The sequence below is a fragment of the Pan paniscus genome, chromosome 21 (genome assembly GCF_029289425.2).
Source record: "Pan paniscus chromosome 21, NHGRI_mPanPan1-v2.0_pri, whole genome shotgun sequence".
In the NCBI taxonomy this organism is placed as follows: domain Eukaryota; kingdom Metazoa; phylum Chordata; class Mammalia; order Primates; family Hominidae; genus Pan; species Pan paniscus.
Window position 1 is genome coordinate 21,369,744 of NC_073270.2, and position 26,998 is coordinate 21,396,741.

The following is a 26,998-nucleotide window of genomic DNA, read 5'->3' on the forward strand; positions in this document are numbered from 1 at the left end:
TATTGGTTTCCCAGAGGTTTCTGCTCCTGGGCTTCTGTTCTGATAAGCTGTGCTTCTCTGTATCTGCCTGTCTGTCTCTCTAACTTTAGGGACAGGGGTTTGCCTGGTCATTTCAATTCTCTGATGAATCTAAGAACTGTTTGATTATCAGTTAACTGCTGATTATCAGCTCATTCTTTTTCTTGCTGTGAGGATGGCAGTGATGACTATCAAGCTCCCTACATACTGACTGGAAACCAGATGTCTCCCTATCTGAATTAAAGCAGCCTCCTTCCTGCCCATTCTATCACTCTGCTTTACTTTCTTTGAAATACCCATTGCTATAAAAGAGTCTCAGCTCAACCATTTATTTACTTATTTACTGGCCTTCTCCCTTACTAAAATTTAGATTCCAGGAGAGTGGGACCTCCAGCCCTTGACACAGTACCTGGCATGAAGCAGCCTCAACTGATAGATGTTTCCTGCTTGACTGAATGAAGCACTCCTGTTCCCAAGGGACTAATTGCTGGGCATTAACCAAATCTGTTGCTCCTTTCGACATTTCTAGAATAAGATCTCTTGTGACCATCTGTCTTTTGCTTCATGGAGATGCATGAAAGGCCAGGGGAAGGGTGACGGCAGTGGCCTTGGGATCCTGAGTAGCCTTCTTCCACTGCCATAGTTTTGTTTGGTGGGTTTGAAGAAAATGTTCCACAATTAAAACATAAAGATTTAAAAACTGCAAAGATTGGGCAAAGCTATTTTGATATCAGCGTCTACAGCACAGAGGAAGCAGTCGGACCTATGAGAATTCAAATGGGAGCAAAGAAGGAGGAGACTGTTAGTTCTACTAGTGATGACTACTAATGAGCTTTCCCTCTACGACAGTACTGGTAGAAAACACAGGCGTTTCAGTTCCAAAAAGGAAAATTAAGAATCTACTCATAGTCTAAGATCATTCGAGTTGCCAGGTTCAAATAAGAAATAAGAAAATAAGAAAGAATAACCCTTTCTTCCTTCTATCTTTAGTAACACCACACTTCAAAGAGTTTATTTAAAAAATATTCTATATAAAAAAATAAGTATACTTCCTCTTATGGCTTATACTAAAAGCAGTCCAGTAATCGGTGAGGTGGAGTTGTAATGAAAGTATTCATGAAAAAAAAAAAAGAGCAAAAAACCCAACAACAACAAACTAATACATTTCAAGTATAGCATAGAAAATACTACTGTAAAGATAAATTATCTGATTTGGGGCAATGAGCGCTCTTTCCTTTTCACAGAAAAGTTCTGTGTGCTCTGGACACCCATCCTCCTTGCTGGGCTGAGTGGCTGACATTGTGTGCACCTGTGTGCAGGAACCTAGGCAGTCGCATGCCAAGGGGTCTGGGGAGTGTGCTGTCTCTTGAGCCAAAAGGCCCTTCCTACTGAGTAGCTCAGAGGCAGAGAATGAGAGCTGCCTTGCTTTCTTACATTACCATTTGCCATTTGGTATGCATTTACACAGGCTGGCTCTGGCTGCCCAAAGGAGAGAAGATAAAGCAAATAAGAAGAAGATGTATATGCAAAGACCAACTTAAAAAAGGGGAAACAACGTCAACTTCTGAGGAAAATCAGTTGAGAAGAAATTCTCAAAAGCCAAATTGTTGTGAAAGATAAAACAGCAGCTAAGAGCTAATAATAGTAGGCTATAGATTTTCTTCCATCTGTATCAAGGCTTATTGTATAAATAAACGTTCTTTAGTATTCTTCAGCAACTGCTCGTGGGTGACTCAGTCTTTCAAAAACTGGACAAAAGGAATAATACAAATCCCCTGTATCTAGGGAATTCCTCTAATTAGAAGTGGCAATGAATTAGAGAAGAAATTTGATTTTAATTTAACATCTGCAAATGACAGATGCCTTTTCACATAGTTCTCAATGTCATTCCTTTACTAAAAATAATGCTAATAACAATAATAATAAATTACCCAAACAGAACATAACATAGTAATCCATTTAATAACCTATTTTAGTACATTCTGGTTGTTTGGTATTTTCAATGATCTTTTCTAAATAAATAATTCTTTGTATATTCAAAGGTTAACAATTTATTTTCCCTGAGAAGTTCCCAGAGCATTTTAAAGGGCATGATTTAATCTTAAACAGGTTAGTTGGCTGTGATTGGGATAAATATTTAAGAAAACTGCACATATAAAATGAAAAGAAAGAAATTTACATAACCATGTTGCAAAGTCAAATACTCTCCCTATACCGTGAGGCCACACTAGTAAGCTTAAAAGACTTCCTTTCAAACTCAGTGCCAATCCTAGGCTCCTCTCAGCCTCCCATGTGCAAATGCTCTTGTAACTTCTGGCACAACAGCCTTTTCCCAGCATTTCTGGGCACCTGCTCCAGGTACAGGTCCTGGGCTAGATGTCACCCTGAAGAGGGATGCATGAACACACATGAACACACACACACACACACAAACAAACACACACACACACACACACTCACTCACAATAGCTGCTGAACTTTCAAGAGAGCCAGCGACTACTTCCATGACGCTCTGGGGATAGTCAGGACAACTTAAGGAAAGGTACGGGCAGCTAGGAACAAGAGGATCCAAAAAAAAAAGGCATTTAGAATCCCTGTAAGGACTACAGAGAAGCCTTGGTTCTCAACCAGCATTTCACAGCTGAGGAAGCTAAGATTCAAAGAAACGGAAAGATCTGCCCAAGACACCTACCATCTTGTGGTAGGCTTAGAACTGGAACTCAGGTGTCCCATCTCCTGTCTTACTACTTCCCCTCCTACGCTTTTCAGAAATCACTGAATCACTATCATTTTTTTCTCCATGCTCGTATGTACCAGGGCTGAGTAAGTAGAGTTCAGAGGACATTAGCATATTTTCCATTTACAAAAGGGACACTCTGGTTGAGGTGAAGAGGAGGACACTTCACCAAAACTTCCTCTTGTCTCAACTGCTCCTGCTCAAGGCTGCTTCTGAACACCTACCCTCTGGTCAACTGGTCACCAGCCAGTCACTACTACGCCTGGAAATAAACATGCCCAAACCACTAAAACTTACCTTCGCAAATTTCTGAAGGCAAACACTTTGAACACCAATATTACTTTCCAGATACTGAAAGAGAGGGAAAGCAGCACGGGTACTCACTGCAGTGTGGAAGCTCTATGAATCACTTTTCTGAAGAACAACTCTGGCATTTTAACAAACCCCTTGAATCACTCACATTCTGCTCTATATGCAAGTCTTTCCTTGACTGCTGACTTAGTAATAAAAGCTGGAAAAAACATAAGTCTAACAATAACACATTTCTTTTCTGTGACCAAAGAATGATTGTGTCAATGTTTATGGAGATGGACTTATTTTGAAAGTAATTTAACAATGGAATGATGCTGCTAAGCACACTGATTTTTTTTTTAAATGAAAAAAAGAAGTTCAACACAAAGCTCAAGAAGTGAACAGGCCCACTCAGATGAGAGGGTTTTATGCGTTCACACAAGCACACCCACACTTCTTCAACATACCATTTCACAAATGCTGTGTATTATTAAGAGGAGGCGGATTCTGCCAGGCACATAATTTGTATATTTAAGGGAGGTGTATGGAATGAAAAAGCGAAATATGTTAAATTTCAAAGGACTTGGAAGCAATGCTGCCTGTAAGCTTGTATTACAAATAGCCCTACATTATTACATACGCTATTAATGAAGCCGAGTGAATGAAAGTACAATTTGAATATGCATGACTCTACCCAATGAGCAAGACTTTTGTGTACTGATGAGGTTTTTTTTTTCTCCCAAAAAAGGATTAAAATTATTCTTAGAGGAGTATGGCTGCCCAGAGAACAGTAAAATAAATGTACTTAGACCACAGAGTCATACTATACTCAGATGAAATATACAGGTGCTAAAAGAATGCCTTTGACTCTACCTACAATTTTGGAAACACGCATATCCTGTCCTTCAAAAGGAATATTCCTTAACTTCAAGCAGCTGCGTCATTACAATTTCTAAGAAAAAAATACGGATTTTGGTGGAGATCCCTAAAAGTAGGCAAGGTTAAATAAACCTTTTGAGTACAAAGCCTTCCCTTCCACAGTAAGGAGCACTAGTTAAAAGGCTGGGGAATGGGTAAATTATTGTACCAAATGGCTGAGAATTAATCTCTGCTGACTAGCTGTAATCTAACGAGGCGTCTGTGTCCCAGGGAGCCCGCAGCATGTCCCTGGCGGTATGTGCAGTGTGTCGAGTCTGCGTGGCACCCTTTGTCCTCGCTCACAGGCGGCCTTTCCCCTCATTGTCCGTAATATCCTCATGCATCTGGGACGCGTGGAATGCATTCATACTAACAGACTTACCATTGTTTTCTCTCAGAAGCTTTGTTGAGCAAAGACTGCATCACGGTTACTGATAATTATATTGCTTAATTAATCAAGACAAAAAAAATTTGCAAATCATTGCCTGGTTGCCAAGCAGGGAGATAAAAAATGACAACAATACAAGCTGAAGCAATATAACAAAAGTAACAGCTATCTGATCAGAAATTCTTATATAATGAAGCTATTAATGCTAAATCGGTTAATGTTAACATTGCTCCAGGTGTCTCTACTTAGATGCAAACAAAAAGGCTAACATTATGGATACAAAAGGCCAAATGTTGCCATGGATTCTGTAACCTGATAGAGAGGACAGCCTTTTCATTTGATTAGGGAATGCAATTTAAATACCAGGGACTGAAGCCAAACAAACAGACTTTCCCTCCGCAAGCCTCTTGCATTCACCCTGGGGTCAGTGGTTGGTGAACAAAAGGTCAGCCACACTTGCCCTGGAAATGTCTGGATTAATTTTATTACATTGTAATGGTTTGTACTTTAAATGTAAGGATAATACTAAATTTCCAGTTGGCCATTATTCTCTTCTTCCCTTTAGGCTTTTTGAATTAAAATATTAAGAAAGCGATTTGCTCAATTCATCTTGTCAGAATTTATAGCCAAATTCATTAAATGTGCAAACATTTTATAAGAAAGTTTACAAGGTATGTTAATAATTATATTCATGCATTATAAGTGTACTATCTTTTTAAAAAATCACTTTTGATTCTATAAAGTGAATTAAAATGCCTTGCATGTTTTTTACTTAAAAATAAAGGTGACATTTTTAGGACATTAAATGACATTTTAGAAGCCCATGTTGAAAATGAGCTAATAAAGCCAATTAATCCATACTAAATATTAAAGAAACACGTTTCCTCTTTTTGAAAGCTATAAGACACTAAATTCACTGGTTCTCTTATATTAAAATTTTCAGTTTAATTCTTTAAAGTAGTGCTCTTCATGGACAAATACAAATGTTAGCACTAAGAGCCATTTTCATACACAAAACTGAAAACTTCACGCACACGGAGATCAGAATAAAAAATGATGCAAATATTTAATATGAAGTGACTTTTGGCATCTGCGTTCCCTCAATAGAAAAGAGGGTTCCCTTTATGTCAGGCTTTGCAACAGCCAGAATGGGACTTTTATGAATTCAGGAGTTGACCCACAATGCATCTATTCTGAGAATAATAAGCATGTTAAACTTGGAATTCATTAAGTATTCTCTCTCCATAGTAGTAATAACAAAAAACAACAGCAACAATAATAATAATAATAGCTAACACTTAAGTAGCTTTTACTCTGGACCAGGCACTGTTTGAAGCACTTTCTATTTATTAGCTCATTTAATCCTCACAACTTTAACCCTTTAGATTAGGTCATAAATCCCAATAGGAACAATAAATCTGTTGCCTATTATTTCAAAGCTTTAAAAGAGAGTTTTCAGAAGGGTAACTTTCAGCTCCTTCAGGAGAACAACTTGAAATGAAAATGAAGATTACACTTACTATCAAGCTGAAAAACACAAAGTCATTCCTCTTGAGGGATGGCTTAATATGCTAATGTTTAATTTAAGAACTTTAAAAACGCCCTTCTATTAGTAATTCTAAAACAAAAACAAGTCGCTACATAAAGCATGGCTAAAATACCACTAAAGGTATGACAAGGATCGAAACTGCAGCCAATTTAGTACACAGCACACAGATCATTGGATTGTTCCAGCTCTTCCCATGATCAATACCAATTGACATGGCTGAATTGATTCTGCAGCAAGGTGCTCCAATTGTTGAAACTCATCACGTGGGCCGTGCTCCAGAGTCCCGGCCTCTTCGTGGACATGCCTGCAATTCTGCAGGATTGACCCCATTAGCACAGTCAGAGGCTTGGCAAGTGCCCGTACACCAGGCAAGGCTGGATTCCATACCCACGGTTCTCCACAAAATGCTAGATGTGATATGGGGTTCCTTCAACTCTTATTATTAATCAACATACCCAAAATTTCAAGATACAATTTTTCAAAAGTACAAAATTTAGAAAACTTAAAACATTTACAAAATAATAAATTTGACATTATAATTTCCAAAGAGGCCTAGTAATACAATAATACAATTTTGTGCTCATGATGAAAAATTCTTTGAAAATCCCAATTCATATTTAATTCCTATAAAGCATGCATAATTCAGATATATGAAAGACATTCAACAACTGGATGAGAGTCCCCTTTAACATATTTGTATCACTGATTTTCAATGACAGTGAATCACATGGCAAATGCTTTATGAGTCAGTACAACAATGCAATGAAAACGTACCTCAGGTTTCTTCGTTATCGCGATGAAGAACATGTGATTCTTCATTGGGTAAATAATGATTGAAACATCTCCAAAGGCAGTTGGGATAATACCCCTGCGGTAGTCTCTGGAGTGTTCAGACCAGACGATATGGACCTCGTCATTCCCCAAGTGACGAAGCTGCAACAGCAAATTGGCTCTTTATTAATCAGGGTGATAACAGCAGTTTATGAGGGGTCATGGCTTACAAATTGAATTATAAAACTCAAAGGCCAAAAAAATTTCACTACCAAAAAAGGCTACAACATTGATGTTCTTCTGTGAGGATTTTAAAAAGCACAAGTGCATAAAAACACAGCCTGTCTTCTTAATGTGTTGGTACCAAGATAAGGCATGTGAGCTTCGCAGGCACATTACAGCTGGATGGGGCTGAGGCCTTTGTAAGAATTTATTTTCTAATGGAATTTTACTCCTGCGTCAGAGGCCTGTGCTTTATATTGCTGAATATGTTTCTAAACAATTAACACATGTGTCTTTTATTCCACATTGCAGTTGTGCTTTATAAGACTCTCAATTCAATGGTTATTATGAAAATAAGAATATGAACATAAGAGAACATAAGCCATTACAACACAATTGTTACCAAATGTATAAGAAACTAGATTTGTGACAAACCTTTAAGAAAAGGACGTATAAAATTACCTTTGCTTAGGAAATGAATAACTACTGCTTAAGTCTGATAAGAACACTCCTACCTAGCATTTAAGGAGTGCTTACTGTATAGAAGACATGTTCACACATACTATCTCATTTAATCTTCCCACTAACTCTCTGAGGTAGATGACATCATCTTCATCTTATTGTACAAAAAAGAAATGGGCGCTCAGGAAGGTGAAGGCACCACCTACCCAAGGATGCATGAGTAGCAGTGGCAGAGTGGGCCCGGGACATGCACTGGGGCTTCCAATTCAGGGCCATTTCCACTGTTTCAAAGCTACCTAAGCCTGCACCCAAAGTTACTTTACTGTCATTGCTTAGTAGTGTAGCCCACTTGTTTTATCATCTTATACACAAAGAGGCTGTAAAGAACAAAAACAAATCACAGACTCCTGGCGTCTTTGAGGAGGCCTTACTAGAAAGATCTCCAAAACAAGACCCCTTGAGAGTTCTTTCAGGCCCAGGCTCTGTCAGGTGTAAGAACACCCTTGATCAATCTCCTGCACGATGACTGTACCATCTCAAGCTGGAGAAAGCTGCACACGAAATCATTTAAGTGACAAAGAATCAAAGTGTGACTAAAAGAAACTAGATTATGAAGATTAAAATGTTGGCCAAAATTGAAGTTCTGAAACCACAAAAGCTGGTAAGGCCCTCTGACATCTTCTGGGAATTTGAGATTCTCGTTCTCTCACATGGAACTGCAGAAGGATGCTCTCTGGCACCATGAACAATTATTTCTTGCTTCCTTATCTAACAGATGAACATTAAAAATGACTAAATTCAGAAGCAGTTTAATAAAATAGAGATGTGTCAAATTAACATTTTTAGTTTTGTCTTAAAGTATTTTTTAAAAAGGTGTTCTGGAATACTATGTATTTAAAACGTGTTAGCATAAATACAGTTTTCTTTAGACTATTTGACCACAAAAAGAAAATCTGAGGTGACCCCAACATAGCCTCTTTTCTGTTTATAAGGTTACAAAAGGAAGCTCATCTGTTGCAATGCCTGTTTATTCTTCACTCTCTCATACTTCTGGGAATGACTGTACAGGCCAATTATTTAAAAAGTGACCTGTGCCTATACCATTGTACCTATACTGAAGGGTGCACGATTCAACTGTGTTTGAATGTGGGCTCTGGGACAAATGCAACTGCGGGTGCTGAGCACAAGTCACGATGATCCAGAACAATTTAATAGCATCTCCGACTTTCTAATGGCAAAATTACCCAGTACATCATTTTTTTCCTTCCTCCTTCCCACATAAAAGTAAAAGAATAGCAGGCAAAATGTATAGCCAACCCCTTACATAGTTTTAAACAAAATACAACCCTGGGCCTCCTAGTAGTGCTGAACATCTCTTTATATTTCTCCATTCCTATATTTGCTACAGCTTTTCTTTTTCTTTTTCCTTTTTAATAAAACATGCAAAGACATTACAACACACTCCTAAAATTCAGTCCTTTTGAAGTGAAAACACGGTAGCCAGCATCACCAAGAACCTAATATAGGTATGTTTTCGGGGAAATATGAATAGTATCTAACTGGAACTGTAGGAGGAACTGAGACCTGTAGAAAGTAATTGTGAGAACTGGGGCTGTCCTAGAGTTCACACTTACAGCCTTCACCCTGCAAAGACAGCCAGCTTCAGGGTGGCTCTGGGTCCCTTGGTATAATGCTTGCACAAACGTCTGAATGGAAACACTCACCTACTAAACACCCCTCAAACGTGCTGCCACCACCCGATGTTGGTGCTCTAGTATCTGTGATAGCTCCTTTTGATCCACAAGTATTAGTTGCAAAACATTGACTGTGAGGTAATACCGTGATTATTGAAGTTTTGTAGTTACTTTCCCATTTCAAATTGGGTTACTCAATTACATAACCTAAGTAAGTATCTCTTAATTTTACTTGCATCTGTATACTCAGAACTACAGCGAGGGAGGTTAGTTCCACACTAACAGACCCATCCTCCCAGTGTGGCAATTCTGTAATTAAGGAAGAGCTATTTTTGTGTGGTAATGATATGATATTCATCTTCTCATAGCTGCTTTCAGTGGCACGTGACTCAGACTTCTGGATATGTCACAGTTTAATTAGCTAAATCACAAAACTAAAAGCTAAGGCCATGGGAGCAATCGGCTGATAAATCTGGAGCAAAGGGCAAAATATGCCTTCTTTTGCCTATAAGAAAACAGGTAAGTAAAATAAATAAAATTCATCTGGGCAAACTGTCAACCATGTCAGAACATACGGAATACTCTGGATGGCTCAAAGTGTTGCCCAATTTAAAGAAGAGTCCATCATTGACACATCATTTTGTGAGTATTGAAGAACTGGGATTAGAGGCCCTCAAATTAGAAACCCACCAGTGAGTTTGGTGAGTGCACACAAGTCAAGTTGATCTGGTTCCTGTGTAACTGGGGAAGAATGATGAGTCTCCTTCTGGAATGGAGCCGGTGTTTATGTTAGCTACTCCTTCAACTGCACAACAGGCTCCACAATGGCTGGATACTTATCAGGCCCAGAACAAATGCTCAGATTTTAAGTCTTAAGAAATCAATCCCGGCCCCACAACTTTTCATCCTAACAGAGTTTTAAAGTCCCTTTGCCTAAGCCATTCTGTCTGTTGCTGCTGCCAGGCTGCACGCCACTGGTGACACCGGTCATGGTACACACCTAATAGGCTGACCTCCTTTCTCGACTAATTGCATTACATCGCCAGCTGGCTCCAGAAGGAGTCGTCTGTTTGATTGAAGAATTCCTGCTCCTCAGTGGGCCCGGCTGCTACTTTTACTAAGTAACAGTCAGGCCTGACATCCCCATTGTTCAGCTGACAGTGTGCCCATCCTAAAATCTAAGTTTTATTTGTAAATTAACCAAGAAACTTCCTGCCAGAACAGCGCTGCCTGGAGACTGATAATGTGGGCCTTTCATCCCTTTTCACTCGTACTGTATCACTGCCAATTTGTTTTTTATGTGGCTGGCCAGCCTGAGGCTATAAAAGCCTTGTAAGACATAAGTGCAATTATAGTCCTGGAGTCAAATGAATTGGACAAATCCAATAGCACAGCTCTGTCCCCACTCTGCAAACCCCTACAGCAGTTAGATTAGCTGTGAAAAATCTAATCTAGCTAGAGCTAACAAATTTCTGCAGTGAAGGATCAAGAGTTCAGTATGGGGTTGCAACTGGATTGCAGAATTGAAAAAGTCCCCCCATGATGGGGGCAGAAGAGAGCATGAATCACTTTAGAATTTTGCAGCTCATTTTTAAGCTGTTAGGGACAATTTAGTTAGAATAAGACAAGGAACTGTGGGCTGCTGTTACTGTGACTGATTTTTAGTCTAGCTGTGAGACATCTGATAAAGAGAGTTTATCACTAATGATGCTAAACCTTACAGCTGCAAAAGGTATCAGCTGAATTTTGATTATTACAGTAGGGAATCATTCAACCAGGCCAAGTCTTAGAACATTATTTACAGCCTGGCATTTTATCAAGAAAACATGTCTTTTCTCAAAAAAGAAAAAACAGTCCTACTTTACTTAAGAAATAATTTAAAAAATATTTTATATATAAATTTTATCTTTTAACAAAATAATTCTCAGTCATAAGAAAATTATAGAATATGGTGACACATTTGCAAAGCAGAAACAATTTACAATGTACTGCAAATAAAAAAGATGTGTGAGCCCAGCTTAGGATCCTGGTAAGCTACACTAGAGTCTGAGATCCTGCTGAATTCTTGGAGGGCAGAGTTCCCTTTGCTGAGAGCTCTACAGCCAGGGGCAGCCATCAAAACCCAACACTGAGGCAGCTCCTCCAAGACCTGTGGGAACCAGCACGTGGTCAGCGCTTCTGGCTGTAGTACTGCCACCCCCAGGAGGTCATTATAGCATGCTGGGGCAGGAGAGGGAAAGGCTGCTGAGTTTTTGAACGCAAATTGTACTTTCTACATCTGAGACACTTGATCACTACGAAGTTGTCTGTAATTGGGCCATGACTTGAGTTCTGATGTTTCACATGCACTGTTGCCCATCATATACAGGCACACCTCAGAGATATTATAGGCTTGGTTTCAGACATATCCACAATAGGTTTTTTAGATATTGCAAATATAGATATTGCAATAAAGCAAATCATATAAACTTTTGTGTGCACTGGGAAAGCAGTGTGCATAAAACTTATGTTTACTATAGTCTATTAAATGTGCAATAGCATTATTTCTTACCATATGTATATTAATAAAAAAATTTTATTGCTAAAAAATGCTAATGATTATCTGAGCCTTCAGTGAGTTGTAGTCTTTTTTTGCTGGTACAGGGTTTTGCCTTGATGTTGTTGGTTGCTGATTGATCAGGGTGGCAGTTGCTGAAGGCTGGGGTGGCTGTGGCAATTTCTTAAGGTAAGATAATGAAATTGCCACATTGATTGACTCTTCCTTTCATGAAAGATTTCTCTGTAGCATGTGATGGTGTCTGACAGCATTTTGCCCACAGTAGAACTTCTTTTGAAATTGGAGTAGTATTTTCAAACCCTGTCACTGCTTTACCAATTAAATTTATGGAATATTCTAAATCCTTTGTTGTAATTTCAACAATGTTCATAGCATCATCACTGAGAACAGATTCCTTCTCAAGAAACCCACTTTCTTTGCTTATCCATAAGAAGCAACTTTTCATCCAGTCAAATTTTATCATGACATTGCAGTAATTCAGCTACATCTTCAGTCTCCATTTCTAATTCTAGTTCTCTTGCTATTTCTGCTAAATGTGCAGTGACTTCCTTCACTGAAGTCTTGAATCTTTTAAAGTCATCCATGAGGGTGGGACTCTATCCAAACTCCTGTGAATCTTGATATCTTGATCTGTTCCCATGAATCACGAATGTTCCTAATGGCATCTAGAATGGTGAATCCATTCCAGAAGGTTTTCAATGGTCTTTGCCAGATCCATCAGAGAACTCACTCCCTATGACAGCCATAGCCTTATGAAAGTTCTCAAATAGTAAGACTTGAAAGTTGAAATTACTCCTTGATCTGTGGGTTGCAGAATATGGATATTGTGTTAGCAGGAATGAAAAACAACACTACATCTCCTTCAGAGCTCTTGAGTGATGAGGTACATTGTCATTGAGCAGTAATACTCTGAAATAAATCTTTTATTCTGAGTAGTAGGTCTCAACAGTTGGCTTTAAATCTTCAGTAAGCCATGCTCTAAACAGACGTGCTGTCATCCTGGTTTTGTTGTTCCATTTATTGAGCACAGGTAGAGTAGATTTAGCATAATGTTTAAGGGCCCTAGAATTTGGGGAATGGTAAATGAGCACTGGCTTCAACTTAAAGTCGCCAGCTGCATTAGCCCTAACAAGAGAGTCAGACTGTTCCTTTGAAGCTTTGAAACCAAGCATTAACTTTTCCTCTCTAGTTATGAAAGTGGTAGACAGAAACTTCTTCCAATAGAAGGCTGTTTTTACTACACTGAAAATCTGTTGTTTAGTGTAGCCACCTCCATCAGTGATCTTAGTTAGATCTTCCGGATAAGCTGCAGCTTCTGCATGAGCACTTAATGCTTCGCCTTGTGCTTTCATTTTATGAAGACAGCTTCTTTCCTCAAACTTCATGAACCAACCTCGGCAAGCTTCAAACTTTTCTTCTGCAGCTTCCTCACCTCTCTCAGCCTTCATAAAATTCTCAGCAAGTGTAGGGCCTTGCTCTGGATTAGGCTCTGGCTTAAGGGAATGTTGTGGCTGGTTTGATCTGTTCAGACCACCAAAACTTTCTCCATATCAGCAATAAGGCTATTTCGTTTTCTTTATCATTCATGTGTTCACTGGAGTAGCACTTTTAATTTCCTTCAAAAACTTTTCCTTTATGTTCAAAACTTGGGTAAATATTTGGTTAAAGAGGTCTAGCTTTTGGCCTATCTCAGCTTTCAACATGCCTTCTAATCATTCCTAGCTTTTGATTTCAAGTGAGAGACAACCAACTTTTCCTTTCACTTGAATACTTTGAGGCCATCAAGGGGTTATTAATTGGCCTAATTTCACTACTATTGTGCTTAGGAAATAGGAAGGCCCAAGGAGCAGAAGATACATAGGGGAACGGCCGGTGGGTGGAGCAGTCAGAACACACCCAACATGTATGAATTAAGTTTGCCATCTTATAAGGGCAGTTTGTGGTGCCCCAAAACAATTACGATAGCAACATCAAAGATCACTGATTACAGATCACCATATGAGATAATAATAATAATAATAGTTAGAAATATTGTGAAAATTACAAAATGAGACAGAGACACAAATGAGCATCTGCTGTTAGAAAAATGGTGCCAATAGACTTGTTTGATTAAGGGTTGCCACAAATATCCAATTTGTAAAAAATGTAATACCTGTGAAGTGTAATAAAGTGCTGCACAATGAAACAAGGTATGCCTGTACATAGTCCAGACATCTGTGGCTGCAGTGGTGAAAAAGCAAAACCGTACAATAAAGAAATAAAGCAGGTACAGTGAGGCCAATTGGCCAATATAAAGCATCTGGCTAACGGGGCAGGGGGAAAAAAAGAATCAATTAGACCAATGGGCAATAATGAGGGATGATGGTCAGAGACATCTTCCCAGGCACCGTGCTAAGCAATTTTATAGGAATTATCTCATTTACTTCACTCAACAACCCTGTAACATAGGCTGTGTTTTTAATCTCACTTAATAGATGAAAAACTGAGGCACACGTTGATGAAATAACTGAATATACCTCTGATCCCTGGTCTGCCTGTCACCGGGGCCTGGCTATAACCACCACAGTAGACTCCCCAGTGGCCAGCTTTGGTCAGCACGTGAGGTGCTGCCCTCAGTCCCTTGCATTTATGTGGTAGGGAGAGAGTAAGGTGGGGATTCTAGGTTCCCCACCTGCTAGCAGGCCAGGTGAGTGCATATCACAGTTGCTCTGAGACGTTCTCCTCATCTGGAAGCGGATCTGATTAGAGGCTTCCTTCCCAGAGTTAAATGCCTCTTCTTTTAAGGCGCTCCTCACTTTTAACACAGGGTTGCCTGAGGCAAACATCCTGCAGGTTGGAAAGTAAAGGCCAAGTTCCCTGGGGGAGGTTCCTCAGGGGTGGATAAGGTTTCCTTTGAATTCTAAGGAAAACTGGCCACAAGGCAAGTTGAAGAATAAAAGGTAAGGGGCAACAGTGGGGCGGCTGAGCAGCTGCACACCTGCACTTATGTTGACAGATGCTGCCAAATCGCCCCGCAGCAAGCCTCAGAGGGGCCTGCTTTCCCAGAGCCCCACCAGTACAGGGTCATCATATTTTGTAACCTTTGACAATCTGTGAGATCAAAAATGTCATTTTCCATCAGGTAATATTCACGGGAGGGAAGATCCAAAAGTAATAACATTTAAGACGCCTTCTTTCCCCAAACCTTAATCTCAGGGTCGTAGAGTTCAGAGAAACCATCTCAGTGTGCGTTCTACCCTTGTATTTGTCTGTCCTAGGAGAGCCTCACCTACAAACCAGGGCAGCTAAGAATGGTGCCCGAGGAGACCCCTTACCTTTTTGGTGAGGGAATCATCTGAGTCTGACGGCATTCGAGTGGAAACGTGGAAAATCACTTCCACAGTTGAGGTAGCATAGTAAGGAGCCGTCTGCCCGGTGCTGCCATTGCGCTGAAGGCCACCCATGAACCCACAGTGGGTGGAGAGATCCACCTGACAAAGGTCACAAAGAAGAAAGAGTGAGGATCAAAAATGAGCTGCTCTTTCACTAAGCAGGACTGTGAATTCAGAAAAAAAATAAATTATTTTCGTTTTTATATCTTTCTTTCTGATTACAAACAAATGTAATACAAAGTTAGACCAGATTAAAATGCTAAAGAAATAAAAAACATTAAAAATGAAAGTGCTCTACAATCATATCAACTGAATAAAACCACTACCAAACTTTTGGTATATAAGCTCTAACTTTTTTCCCACCTGTATGTATAAATGTATGTGTATATATGCATATATGTGTGTGTATATATAGGTTCCCTATTCATGGATTTTGGGGGTTTCTGCTTTTTCAAAACAGAAAGCACACTCAAAGGAGTGTTTTTCTAAGATGTTGGGTCAAAAGGTACCAATATTAAAAATATTTAGCAATCCTTGCTAAACTGCCTTTCAAAAGGGTTGAACAACCACTTTACACCACTGCCGAAAGTTTATGAGTCATAATTCAAAGTCACGGCATGAGTGTTCACTTCTTAGTGCCTTTATCCAAAATTTTTAACTTGTCATAAACTAGTATTCTTTCAGTAAAATACCTATTCTAACATATACGAAAAAAGAAATAGAAGAATCTCTTCTGTGCCAAATACAGTAAACATATACTCTCAAAACTCTAATTGATAATGTATGGCTTAAAAATATATTAAATAACAACTATATTCTATGACAAATCAGAAGTAGCCTTACTAGTGAGAACAATGATTTACTGGAAGTACAGTAACTGTTAGACTCAAACCTACTTGCCTTCTTAGTAAGGATGTCGTTTTGACTCTGATGTACTCTTACCCTGTCCCCATCCCTGCCTTAGTCCCCTTGCTAGCACTGAGCTCTCAAAGGCACCCAGAGAGTTTTTCAGAGCACAGGTACTCAAGAAACTAATAAAAAATAAGGAAATTGGCCGGGCAATCCCAGCACTTTGGGAGGCCGAGGCAGGTGAATCACGAGGTTAAGAGATCAAGACCATCGTGGCCAACATGGTGAAACACCACCTCTACTAAAAATACAAAAAAAATCAGCTGGGTGTGGCGGCGCGTGCCTGTAGTCCCAGCTACTTGGGAGGCTGAGGCAGGAGAATTGCTGGAACCCGGGAGGTGGAGGTTGCAGTGAGCCGAGATCGTGCGACTGCGCTCCAGCCTGGTGAAAGAGCAAGACTCTGTCTAAGAAAAGACAAAAAAAAAAAAAGAAAAAAAGAAGTAAATTATTTTAGATATGTTGGTTTCCATTTTAACTACTCCTAATTCTTTCAGATTCTAGGAATTTTTTTTTTAGGTTTATGTTTTTTGGGGAAAGGTGTGTATGTGTGTATAAATGTATATATGTCTGCATGTCAGAGTACCATTTAATAAAGAAAAAATAAACTTTTTCAACATCAATCATCCTGAGATCTACCTTAGGGAAATAGGTTGATAGCTAAATCATCATGGCTATTATATTATATTTTCATTGCAACTTTTGACTTCATCCAACTCTTTCTTCATCTTTTCACCCATCAAGTCATTGACTTCTTCTTCAATCTCCATACTGTGGCCAAAGCCATTGCTTCTCTGCCCACATTTGTTTTCTCTTACTACAAACTGTCTATGGCTGGGAGAGCCCATCTGACTATTCAGTTCTGATAAAAAGCAAATGAAAAAATATTAAGAGGAAAGTTAAAGGAAAACAAAAGTTCATGTATTAAATACTGACAAGCAACTAACAGATGTCAAATCCAATAAATTCTTCAATTCCAGAACTCTATCTATGCTATATTTGAATGCAAAAGCACACGTAAAAACTTACACAATGTCTAGTTTGGACACATCTTTAAACAGTGCTGGTCAATAAACACCTACTGAATGAAATGCATTACCTCCCATCCAAGTCCAGCAACAAAGTCTTCATATGCTTGGCTTCCTCTTTCATTAGAGAGGATTGAACACTTGTCTTCTTGACCTTCAGCAATGTAAAACACTGCGATTTTGTGTGTCTCACGGCTATAAATTTTTAAATTTAAAGGAGTTAGAATTCTTATATGTAAAATTTTACTTCACTACTATTAATACCACCAGCATGACTTCTACCACTGAGCTTACATTTACTGAGAACCTGCTAGGGGTCAGTCAGTGTTCTGAGATGGTCTGACACATGGTCTCATTTATTCTTCAAAACCATGCTAAAGAGATGAGTATTATTATCACCTCCCTAGTAGAGGTGGTTGAAAGGAGGCACAGAAAGTGAAACAAAAAGCACATCCAGCAAGCAGGGTATGGGAACTGTCGCAAGGCCATCTACTTCCTGAGACCATACCCTCAGACATAAGATACACCGACCAGAAGGCTGGGGCACACCATTTGATAAGTTCTCTGTTTTTGGTAAAAAAAAAATCTTTTAAAGTATTTCAAATACATATAAATTGTGAATAGATCTATGTGACTGTTCATATTTAACTCTACACTTTAAGGCTACTGGGTGGCTCTGTGATTGGAACTATAAAATATGCCACGATTTTATGAGAAAAAGAAGATCCTTCCAAGCGAACACACTTAGGTATTTTCTTCATGAAGGGGTTTACCAACTCCTGCACCCTGACTATTCTGAGGGTGCCTGACAGGGTGGATAGCTATTTAGTGGAACCCCTTTTAGCCATATAAACCCTTCATCTGCTTGTTCCAACATAGATCTTGGATACTCTGGTATCAAATCAAGCAAAAGTGATGTGTACTTTGAAAAAAAAAAAAGAAGCCCTGCCATTTTCTCTTTTGCACATCTAGCATACTGCTTTGCATATAGTAGGTGTTCAGTTAAGTCTCTGTTACACTGAGCAGATATATGGTGATACATTTGAATGCATTAATAATAAATTTCTACAAATTATACCCTGGAGTAAAGCGACAAAATACCTGGGCCTATACCAAGCATTTGGTGATAGTTTAGAGATGAAACACTGTTCTTATTCAAACGGAGCTTTGATTACGAATCATTTATTCCCTAGCCCAATCATCCAAGAGTTTTGGTTTTTTTAAAGTTTCGATGTCCACTTCCAGAGCGGTTCCAACTTTCTCCTTTTTTTGCACTACATTCTGATAAATCTCATAGGAATAACTGTCAAGTTCTTAAATACAGAAATATTTTTTCTGTCAAATTTAATATTTAATTTTTTAATATTTGTTTAGTATTTCAACATTGTAATTTGATTAGATATTGTATTGGTAGAACTGAGTTCCATATTTTAACAAATTATCTAAGATTTCCTTCTGTGTGAGTTATTTCTCTACTTAATAATCAGAACTAACTGATTCTCAATTAAAAAGTCATACAAATAACTGGAGGAAGAGAGTTCTCTCCTTTTACTCAGCTTATTCACTTCCCCTATGGTTTATATGCAATAAACATACTTGGAAGAAGAATTAAAAATACAGAAAGAAAAGAGAAGAATAAAAATCACTTGCAGTTTCAACGGATAAGCAAAGAACATAGCCGTTACACTATTTTAGGATACACTTTTGCATGCACATATGAGAAGCTACTACATTCTGTTTTACAACAGATTTTTTCACTTAAAATATTTGTGAACACTTTTTTATTGTGGTAAAATATACATATCATAAAATTCACCATTTCAACCATTTTTTTAGTGTGAACACTTTTATATCATGTGCTTCTACAACAGAGGTTTAATGATTGTAACAACATTCCATTATATTAATATGTCATAGCCCAAATCTTCATTTAGGTTGCTTTCATTTTAAAAGACATTTTCACGTTATCTTTAATACATCCTTAAAGATAATCTTTAATGTTTTTAATCTTTTCACAATATCTTTTTTTGAGATAGTCTCACTTCGTCACCCAGGCTGGAGTGCAATGGCGTGATCTCGGATCACTGCAACCTCCACCTCCTGTGTTCCAGTGATTCTCGTGCCTCAGCCGTCCCAGTAGCTGGGACTACAGGTGCATGCTACCACACACCACCACACCTGGCTAATTTTTTTTAATTATTTTTAGTAGAGACAGGGTTTCGCCATGTTGGCCAGGCTGATCTCAAACTCCTGATCTCAGGTGATCCACCTGCCTTGGCCTCCCAAAGTGTTGGCTTTATAGGGTTGAGCACCATGCCCAGCCCCAATATCTCTAATATGTCCTTAAAATAAATTTAGAAAACTTGTCCTCATGCAGCAGGAAGCCCTGAAAGTGCCACACCATTCACTGCCCTGAGCAACAGGCAGGGGACACCAATGGCGTAGAATCTAACTAGCCTATTCCAAGAGCTATAAAAATTTGGGCACTTGGATAATAACAGAAACCATAACCTATGACCTAAAAGACTGTCTCTTTCAACAAAAGTGGAGAAGTATAGTTATTCCGTTTTTATCTGAAGGTCTCTCTACATATGTAAAAACTCCTCAGCATTTAATTTTTCTTTGTTTTATAGACTTTACATACATAAAAACAGCCTCAGGTTTATCTACAATGTTTCAGTTTATTCTCCTTAAAAATCTAAGCTGTTTCCATTGCAGCTGTTCCTAAGTCCTTGAGCCCTCATTAACTCAATGTGAGAGCACAAGAGAGCTAAGCCTGAATGACGGGCTGACCAATGTGAGTGTGAGGAAAGATGACCTTTAGTTGTAAACATTCATCAAATTTCACATTCTCCAAAATGTTAGTACCACAGAGAGCCTGCTAGGATGCAGAAGCTGTGTCTGGCCTTATTAAAGCCATGCTTTTGAAATGATAATTAGCAACATCAACAGCACTTCACATCCATAAGAAGCACACCAATGCATGAAGGAGCAGGTAATTCAGAAACACACATACATGAAATTAACAATCTTCCCTTCCTCATTAGAATGCACTGTTCTTTCTTATTAGGAATAGACCAGAATAGCTCAGTTTCCTTGTGCTGTCACATGAAAAAGCCAAAGAAAAGCATGATTTTAACATCCACCTCCCCATGTAGTGGCAAGAAGGCATTTATATCTAACAGGGAAGCCCACTGTGATTTGTATGTACATTCATCATAGCATTGACAATCTAGACCATAGCTGCAAGATAGCTTCAACTTTTCCAAAGAACATGTTAAGAAGGAACTATACATCAAGAGCAGTGAGATAAATTGATATCAGAATTAAACAGAAATGTTCTAAATGAAAGTTGACAGACAAGGTATTTTCTTACCTGCTACCTGACCAAAATACGGGGCAGTCTAGATTTCTCATAGCTGAAGAGTCCCAGACTTATTTCTAGTTTCTTCAAAAAGAATCTTGAAAATACCCTTCACCATAAAATAAGTTGATACCCATTTGATGTCAAGAAGACACTAAATCTAGGAGTTGGGGTTTTAAGTGAAGGTTGATCAAGGGGCAGGGGACTGCCACTCAGCTATTCAAAGCCATATTTCGTTGCAACAGTACCCCAGGGAGCTAATTCAATTGTACCTCATGCAACTAAAGTGCATTAACGCTCAACAAATTGACCGCAATTACATGAAACCAAGTATTCACTTAATACTAAGAAGCCTGGAATAATTCAGCATACGCTTAAAAAGCTGAGTGTGGAACCCAAATGACTGCTTATTTAATACTGAAGGAAGGAGGGAGAGTGTGGTGAACCCCTGAGTTCTTCAGAATAAATCCCTTACAGAATTTCCATAGAGAAGTTGATCTATGTTCCTCTAGAGAAAAGGAATCACAAGAAGAATCAGGAAATGGAATACAGTGAAGGGCAAGGTGAGAAATGGCAGCTTCAGGTTTTTCATTTCTAATGACTTTAAAAAATTATTCAAATTCAAATCTTTTACTGTTTCACCTGATAAGTCAGGAAACAAAGACATTTAAAATGGCAATGGAGCTGCAGGCTTCTGGACAGAGAATGGCTCCTTTATCCAGGTAAAACTACAAATGAATATTTTAATTTTGTGTTTTTAAAAAAATGTCTGCATATTTGATACTGAAATATTTATCACTCTCCAGAGAAGAGTAAGGCCACCTAGGAAAAAAGGCCCTCATGTCCCCTTCTGCAGAGGGAATCAGGTTTGGAACAGCCATCCCGTCACATTCCCAAGACTTGGAAACATACACAAAACAGTTCATGCTTCAACATGTATGTAGCTATATGATGCAAAAAGAGGCGCTCAGTGACCTGGGAGACAGGTGGGAAAGTAGAAGGGTGAAGAAGAGAAAAGAACAAAAGAAAAGAAAGGAAAACTTATGCCCTTCTGATTCCCACAAAATGGTCAATACAAACAAATCCATCTTAATACCATATGCTTCTGAAGGATGGAAACAATACATAGCTGTGAGTAAGTTTAATATTATTTTATCTACTCAGTCCTTAGTGACATTACCAAAGGACCTTTCTGAAATATAATCTTCCAAGTGTTTAAAAGAAAATTCCAACTGGACTTTGCTAGTTGGGTTTATATCCAATTCAAGCATTCAAAACACCAAAGAAGAATCACAGTTGTGAAGGTGATATGCAAATAATAGTGACATGAACCAAGAGTTTGCTTGAAAATAAAATTTAAGCATGTGTCACTTTGGGTTTTGATCAAAACTCTAAAATAAACAATAAAACCATCACAAAGCCACTGAAACACACACAATGGTGAAAATGTTCATTCAGCAGGCTCTAACTCATCGCTGTAAGTGCAAGCAGGAGAAGCTCATGACTTAGATGAGAAACGTGACAGTGGATGAAGGATTTAATGAATGGAATAAAGAGCTCTAGTAATTTTCTGAAATTCTAAGATATGACTTTGTCAAGATAAAGCAGGGCTGTTATTTCCTTTCTTCCTTCTTACTTCTCAGCCAGCAACTGTACCACCCTTTAAAAACATATAGCTCAAAACAGATTTGAAAATTTTTGAGTTAATGAGTAGTAAGAAAAATGTAGTGAAGAAATATAGTGTGAAGAGTTGAAAAATAAAATTGAGGAAAACAACCTGAATTTTTAATTTGAGAGCTGACAGAATATTAGAATATTCCTACAGGGAATAAAAGTGGTTTTTTTTTTTTTTAGAGTTTTTTAAAAAACTAAAGATTAAGAAGGCAGTTTATTCTCTTCGAAACTTTGGAACATCTGTTATGTACCAAGTCCTATACTTATTCTTGACTTAGATGATTTCGGAAACACACATTCCCCAAATCAAACACTTTTCATGGTTGTGAGCTCATCTTTAGAAATGCTTCTGAGACAGTATAGAACAGGGGTGGATCTGAGTCTGGCCAGCTTTGGAGAATGAGCCTTATTAACAGAGAGTTATTAATTACAACACACTGGTTTTAACCTTTCCAACACTATGAAGCCACAAGTACAGAATGTTAGCGCCTTGATACACAACATGGATTTTGAAGTCAGACTCACTTGGCTTTAGATAATATGGTATGAGCAACCACGGGCTGTTAAACCTAGGTAAACTTTTTCTTCATCATAAGGAGGTGGTTGCAGAGATCAAATGAGAATAAATTTCTACTGGCAGCCACAAAGAAAGATAATCAAAAGTACAGATTAGGTGGGAGTGGTGACCTCTTTTTAGTGTACCAAACATGAAAGTTTATTCCTTATAGTAAAAAACACCAACGGTATGGCATGCGCAAATGTCACCAGATGCTAGGTTACAGAACTACCCTTGGATGTCTCAGTAAGTCTATTCATTCCTGCTGTTGTATCTGTTATCCAAGAATACCCAAAGACAAACAGGAAAAAAGTGGTTTGATATACTTTCACATACCACTGGCGGGAGTCCAAATTTTTCAGCTCTCTCAATAATTTTGAATTTTTCTTCAATAGATGAAAATTCTTCCTATAAAGAAAAAAGGATGGAAGAAAAACCATGTGATTACAGAACCATTTTGCCGCTTTTCAATCAGTAATTTAATAAAAATACCTATCATCCATCCTCTACCACCTCACTCACAAAAGATTTGTGATAGAAACCTACAGAATGAACTCCATCCTCCTTAAGACACGCAAAGGTATAAAAATTCCATCAGCATCCCATTACTACCCAGTGACACAGATGGCTCTTTGGTGAGTATGTGACTTACATGCATGTGCCTGTGTGACTGTGTCTGTTTCCAGTGTCAGCTCTGCTGTGAATCCCTTTTCCCTACCTCTGTTCTTAAAAACTCCACTCCACTATCAGGGTCCAGCTCAAATCCTCCCCTTTCCACAAAGTCTTCTCCATTGCTCTGTACTTCCCATTGGATTTAATCATTACTCATGAACTCCTGTGTCATTCTATCCTTTATCAGAGTTGTATTAGGTCTATCTCCCACATCAGACCTAAGGTTAGACTGTGGCTTATTCACCTTTGTAGTTCATTTGCTTCCTGCATGAGGGCAGAAACAATAATGGACAAAGCAGTAATTAAAACACACACACTCAGCCAGGCGCAGTTGCTCACGCCTGTAATCCCAACACTTTGGGAGGCCAAGGAGGGTAAATCATGAGGTCAGTAGTTTGAGACCAGCCTGGCGAACATGGTGAAACCCCGTCTCTACTAAAAACATCAAAAAAGCCGGGCATGGTGGCAGGTGCCTGTAATCCCAGCTACTCGGGAGGATGAGGCAGGAGAATTGCTTGAACCCAGGAGGCGGAGGTTGCAGTGAGCCGAGACCATGCCACGGCACTCCAGCCCGGGCAACAGAGCAAGACTCTGTCTCAAAAAACAAAAAACAACAACAAACAACAACAACAACCCCCCCTCCACACACACACACACACACACACACACACACACACAAATGTTTGATATCCTTTAAAATATCCAACATGTTTGGAATTCAATCTGCACACCAGTACAGCATAATTTCATTTCTAGCTTTAATTTAGTAGCAGAAAATAAGCTGCAAATGTTAAAATAAAGAAAAATCTCCCTTCTTCTCTCTTCCCCAATCTTTTCTTCTTCCCCAACCACAAACTGATAAAAAGAACAAGTACATGAAAATAATGATAAAATAACTGGAGGTCTAGCTTGGATTGTTACCTTCTGTCCCAAGAATTCATTCCCAAGTCATCAAGCAATAACCTGCAGAAATAAAAGGGTCCTCGGGGCTCCACTGGGGAGGGCTGCCCTTGGCTGGTGACTTTCATTGCAGAATCGAAGTTATGACTCTGGATATACTCATCCTCTTGAGCATTTTGGCGCAAAATGACCTCGATGATTTCCTTCTCTTGGTCATAGTTCATGCCACATGGGGGTAGGGAAGGTTCATTTAGATTTAGCTGTGATGGTAAAAGGCATTCAGGACTTGTATGGCCAATGTTTTCAAGTAATTTGTCAAGAACATCATCCCCCTCCTCAACTTGAGAAGAGTCTTTCTGAGGTCCAAATGTGTCACGATGCCAGCTCGAAATCAGAAATGAAGGATTTCTTCCATTGGGTGCTAAGCAGCCTTCCAAAGGTCCATATAAAACCTTACCATCCCAAGAGTACTTCCCTGAGATATCCCTCACAATTACTCTCACATCAGAGAGAGAGCCCACTGGTGATCCCCCTACCAGTCCTTCTGTGGGTGTCTGAAGGTAGGAGATGAGGGTGCTATCATTAAATACAAACAGCTGCAGGTTTGGGCTTCTGAACACCTCAGAGGACAGCTCGGAGCCTTCCACATGGGCATTGTCATGGTTCTCGCTGACAAGGCTGTGCAGTATGGCAGGGCCCCCACTGAGGGGGTAGTGCCCCAGGTGGTTCACCAGGTGGGCCATCACCATTCGAGCAGTCAAAGGGATCAACTCCAAACTTCTTCTCTTCTTCTCTGTAAACAGCAGTAAAGAAACATAAAGAGTCAGTGGTGAATGAAGATTAAAACTCAACACCTTTTTTTGGGTGGGGGGCAGGGGGCAGTTCCAATACGGTAGATTACAGGCTTTTAGTGTGCCTCAGCCACTTGGAAATAGCAAGATAGTGCAAAAAGATCAACTCTCTGAGCTTTAATTCAGGAAGGAAAATGGGAATCCACTGGAATTGTGAAGGATGTTCCAGATCTCAGGGAGGACAATGCAGGCAAACAGCCCTTGTGATGGCATCCAGCTGGTAAGAGTGAGTGAAGCCCCAGTACCCAAGACAGAAACAGTCTCTCTCTGTAATTTACCCTTCCACTGGGGATCCAAGCAACCCAGGCCAAGGCAGAGAATGATGTTTCTCCCAAGCCCCAGAGCTATCTTGGGGAGAGACTTGGAGGTGCTGAGAGGAAAAGACACCAGAAAAAGCTGCAGGCATTTCCTAGATCCGGGACTGAGAGACAGGAGCACTTGCTCTGGAGTGGGGCAGGGACTTCCACAGCCAGAACTGTGGAAAGCGCACCAGCAGTAGGCACTGGAATTGCGCTCTTCTCAACTGCAGGCTTGGGGTGGGAGGAGAGAGCTGCTACAGCTAAAGTTTCTCCTGGGCAATGAGACTTGCAGCCAGGGCCAGCTTGGCAACACAGAATCAGTCTGCATGTGTCATTGCTGAGTGCACCCGGCTGCTCCCCTGAGATCATGGTGCAGCAGGGCCCTCTCTGTTCCATTCCCAGGCAGGATTCCAGGCAGTAAGTGGAAATCCTTTCCTAGACTGGCAGCCTGAGCTGCCCCAATCTTCCTGTGCACACATCATGGTATAGTAGGGCCCTCTCCACTCCATGCCTAGGCAGATCTCCAGGCATTCAGAACACCTGCTTCCCTGGATGAGCAGCCTGAGCCATGCTACCCTTCCTGGACATAGATTGTGGTGCAACAGGGCCCTTTCCGCTCCGCACCCAAGCAGATCTCCAGGAATTCAAAGCACCTGCTCACCCGGATTGGTAGTCTGAGCTGCTTCACCCTTTATGTAGAGATCCTGCAGCAGGGGGACCCTCTCTGCTTCATGCTTAGGCAGGTCTCCAGGCACTGAGAGCTCCTGCTTGCCTAGTTCAGCAGCCTGAGTCTCTCCATCCCTCCTCTGCCGAGATCCTGGTGCAGGGGAACCCTCTCCACTCCACATCCAGACGGATCTCCAGGTATTCGGCACACTTCCTCACCCAGATTGGTGGCCTGAGCTGCCCCACCCTTCCTGTAGAGATTATGGTACAGTGGAGCCCATTCCACTCCATGCCCCAGCAGATCTCCAAGAATTCAGAGCACCCACTCATCTGAATCAGCAGACTGAGCTAACTTGCCCTTCCTGTGCAGAGACCATGGTGAAGTGGGGTCCTCTCCACTCCATGCCCAGGCATATCTCCAGGTAGCTGCAGTGCCTGCTCATCTGGGTTACCAGCCTGAGCCACCCCACCTTTCTTGTGCAGAGACTGTAGTATAGCAGAGCCTTTTGCACTCCAAGCCCAGGCAGACTTATAGGTACCTGGAGCACCCAAACCCGCTCTCCTGATCAGGAGTTTAGGTGCCCCTCTGCCTGTGCAGAGAACTAGGAGCCAAGGAGATTTCCCAGCTCCATGTCTAGGCACACCACTGGGCACCTGATCGCTGCCCACTGGATTCTCCCTCAGCACTGCTTCTTGTGCCCAACACCAGGGGAGCTGTAAATGAGCCTGTCCAGTCTGGCTCAACCCATCTTGCCCCCTGCCCACCCAGGGCTAAGCAGTGAGCTCAGACCACTGTGCATTCCATGGATCACTCCATTGCCTGAGGCAATAGAGAGCTTCTGCTGGTAAACAAGGATCAAGTATATACCTAGCCACCTTGCCCACAGCCAGCTTTTACCCATAAACACCATCTACTGGCTTGTAGGTCAAATCGCACAGCCCAATATAAAACCTGCCGACAGAAGTGCACAGGGCTATAGAAGCAAATCCAGAAGATGGCAGATTGGAGGCAGTGTTAGCATGCCTCTCCCACTGGGAAGGACAGAATAGTGTGTAGAGATTCACACTGTGAACTTTTTTCCAAGGAGCAATACAGGAACTCAA

General features: G+C 40.1%; 1 protein-coding gene across 2 annotated transcripts in view; it reads right to left on the reverse strand.

Moving 5' to 3' along the window:
• Positions 1-26,998, reverse strand: part of RALGAPA2 (Ral GTPase activating protein catalytic subunit alpha 2) — a 326,457-nt gene that overhangs the window by 101,569 nt on the left and 197,890 nt on the right. For both annotated transcript variants that reach the window (XM_008962966.5, XM_063600987.1), the window contains 5 exons: positions 24,100-24,871; positions 22,843-22,914; positions 16,984-17,107; positions 14,922-15,077; positions 6,676-6,834 (listed from right to left, as the gene is read on the reverse strand). In XM_008962966.5, coding sequence (XP_008961214.1) covers positions 6,676-6,834; positions 14,922-15,077; positions 16,984-17,107; positions 22,843-22,914; positions 24,100-24,871 — 1,283 coding nt within the window. The remainder of the gene's footprint in view (positions 1-6,675; positions 6,835-14,921; positions 15,078-16,983; positions 17,108-22,842; positions 22,915-24,099; positions 24,872-26,998) is intronic.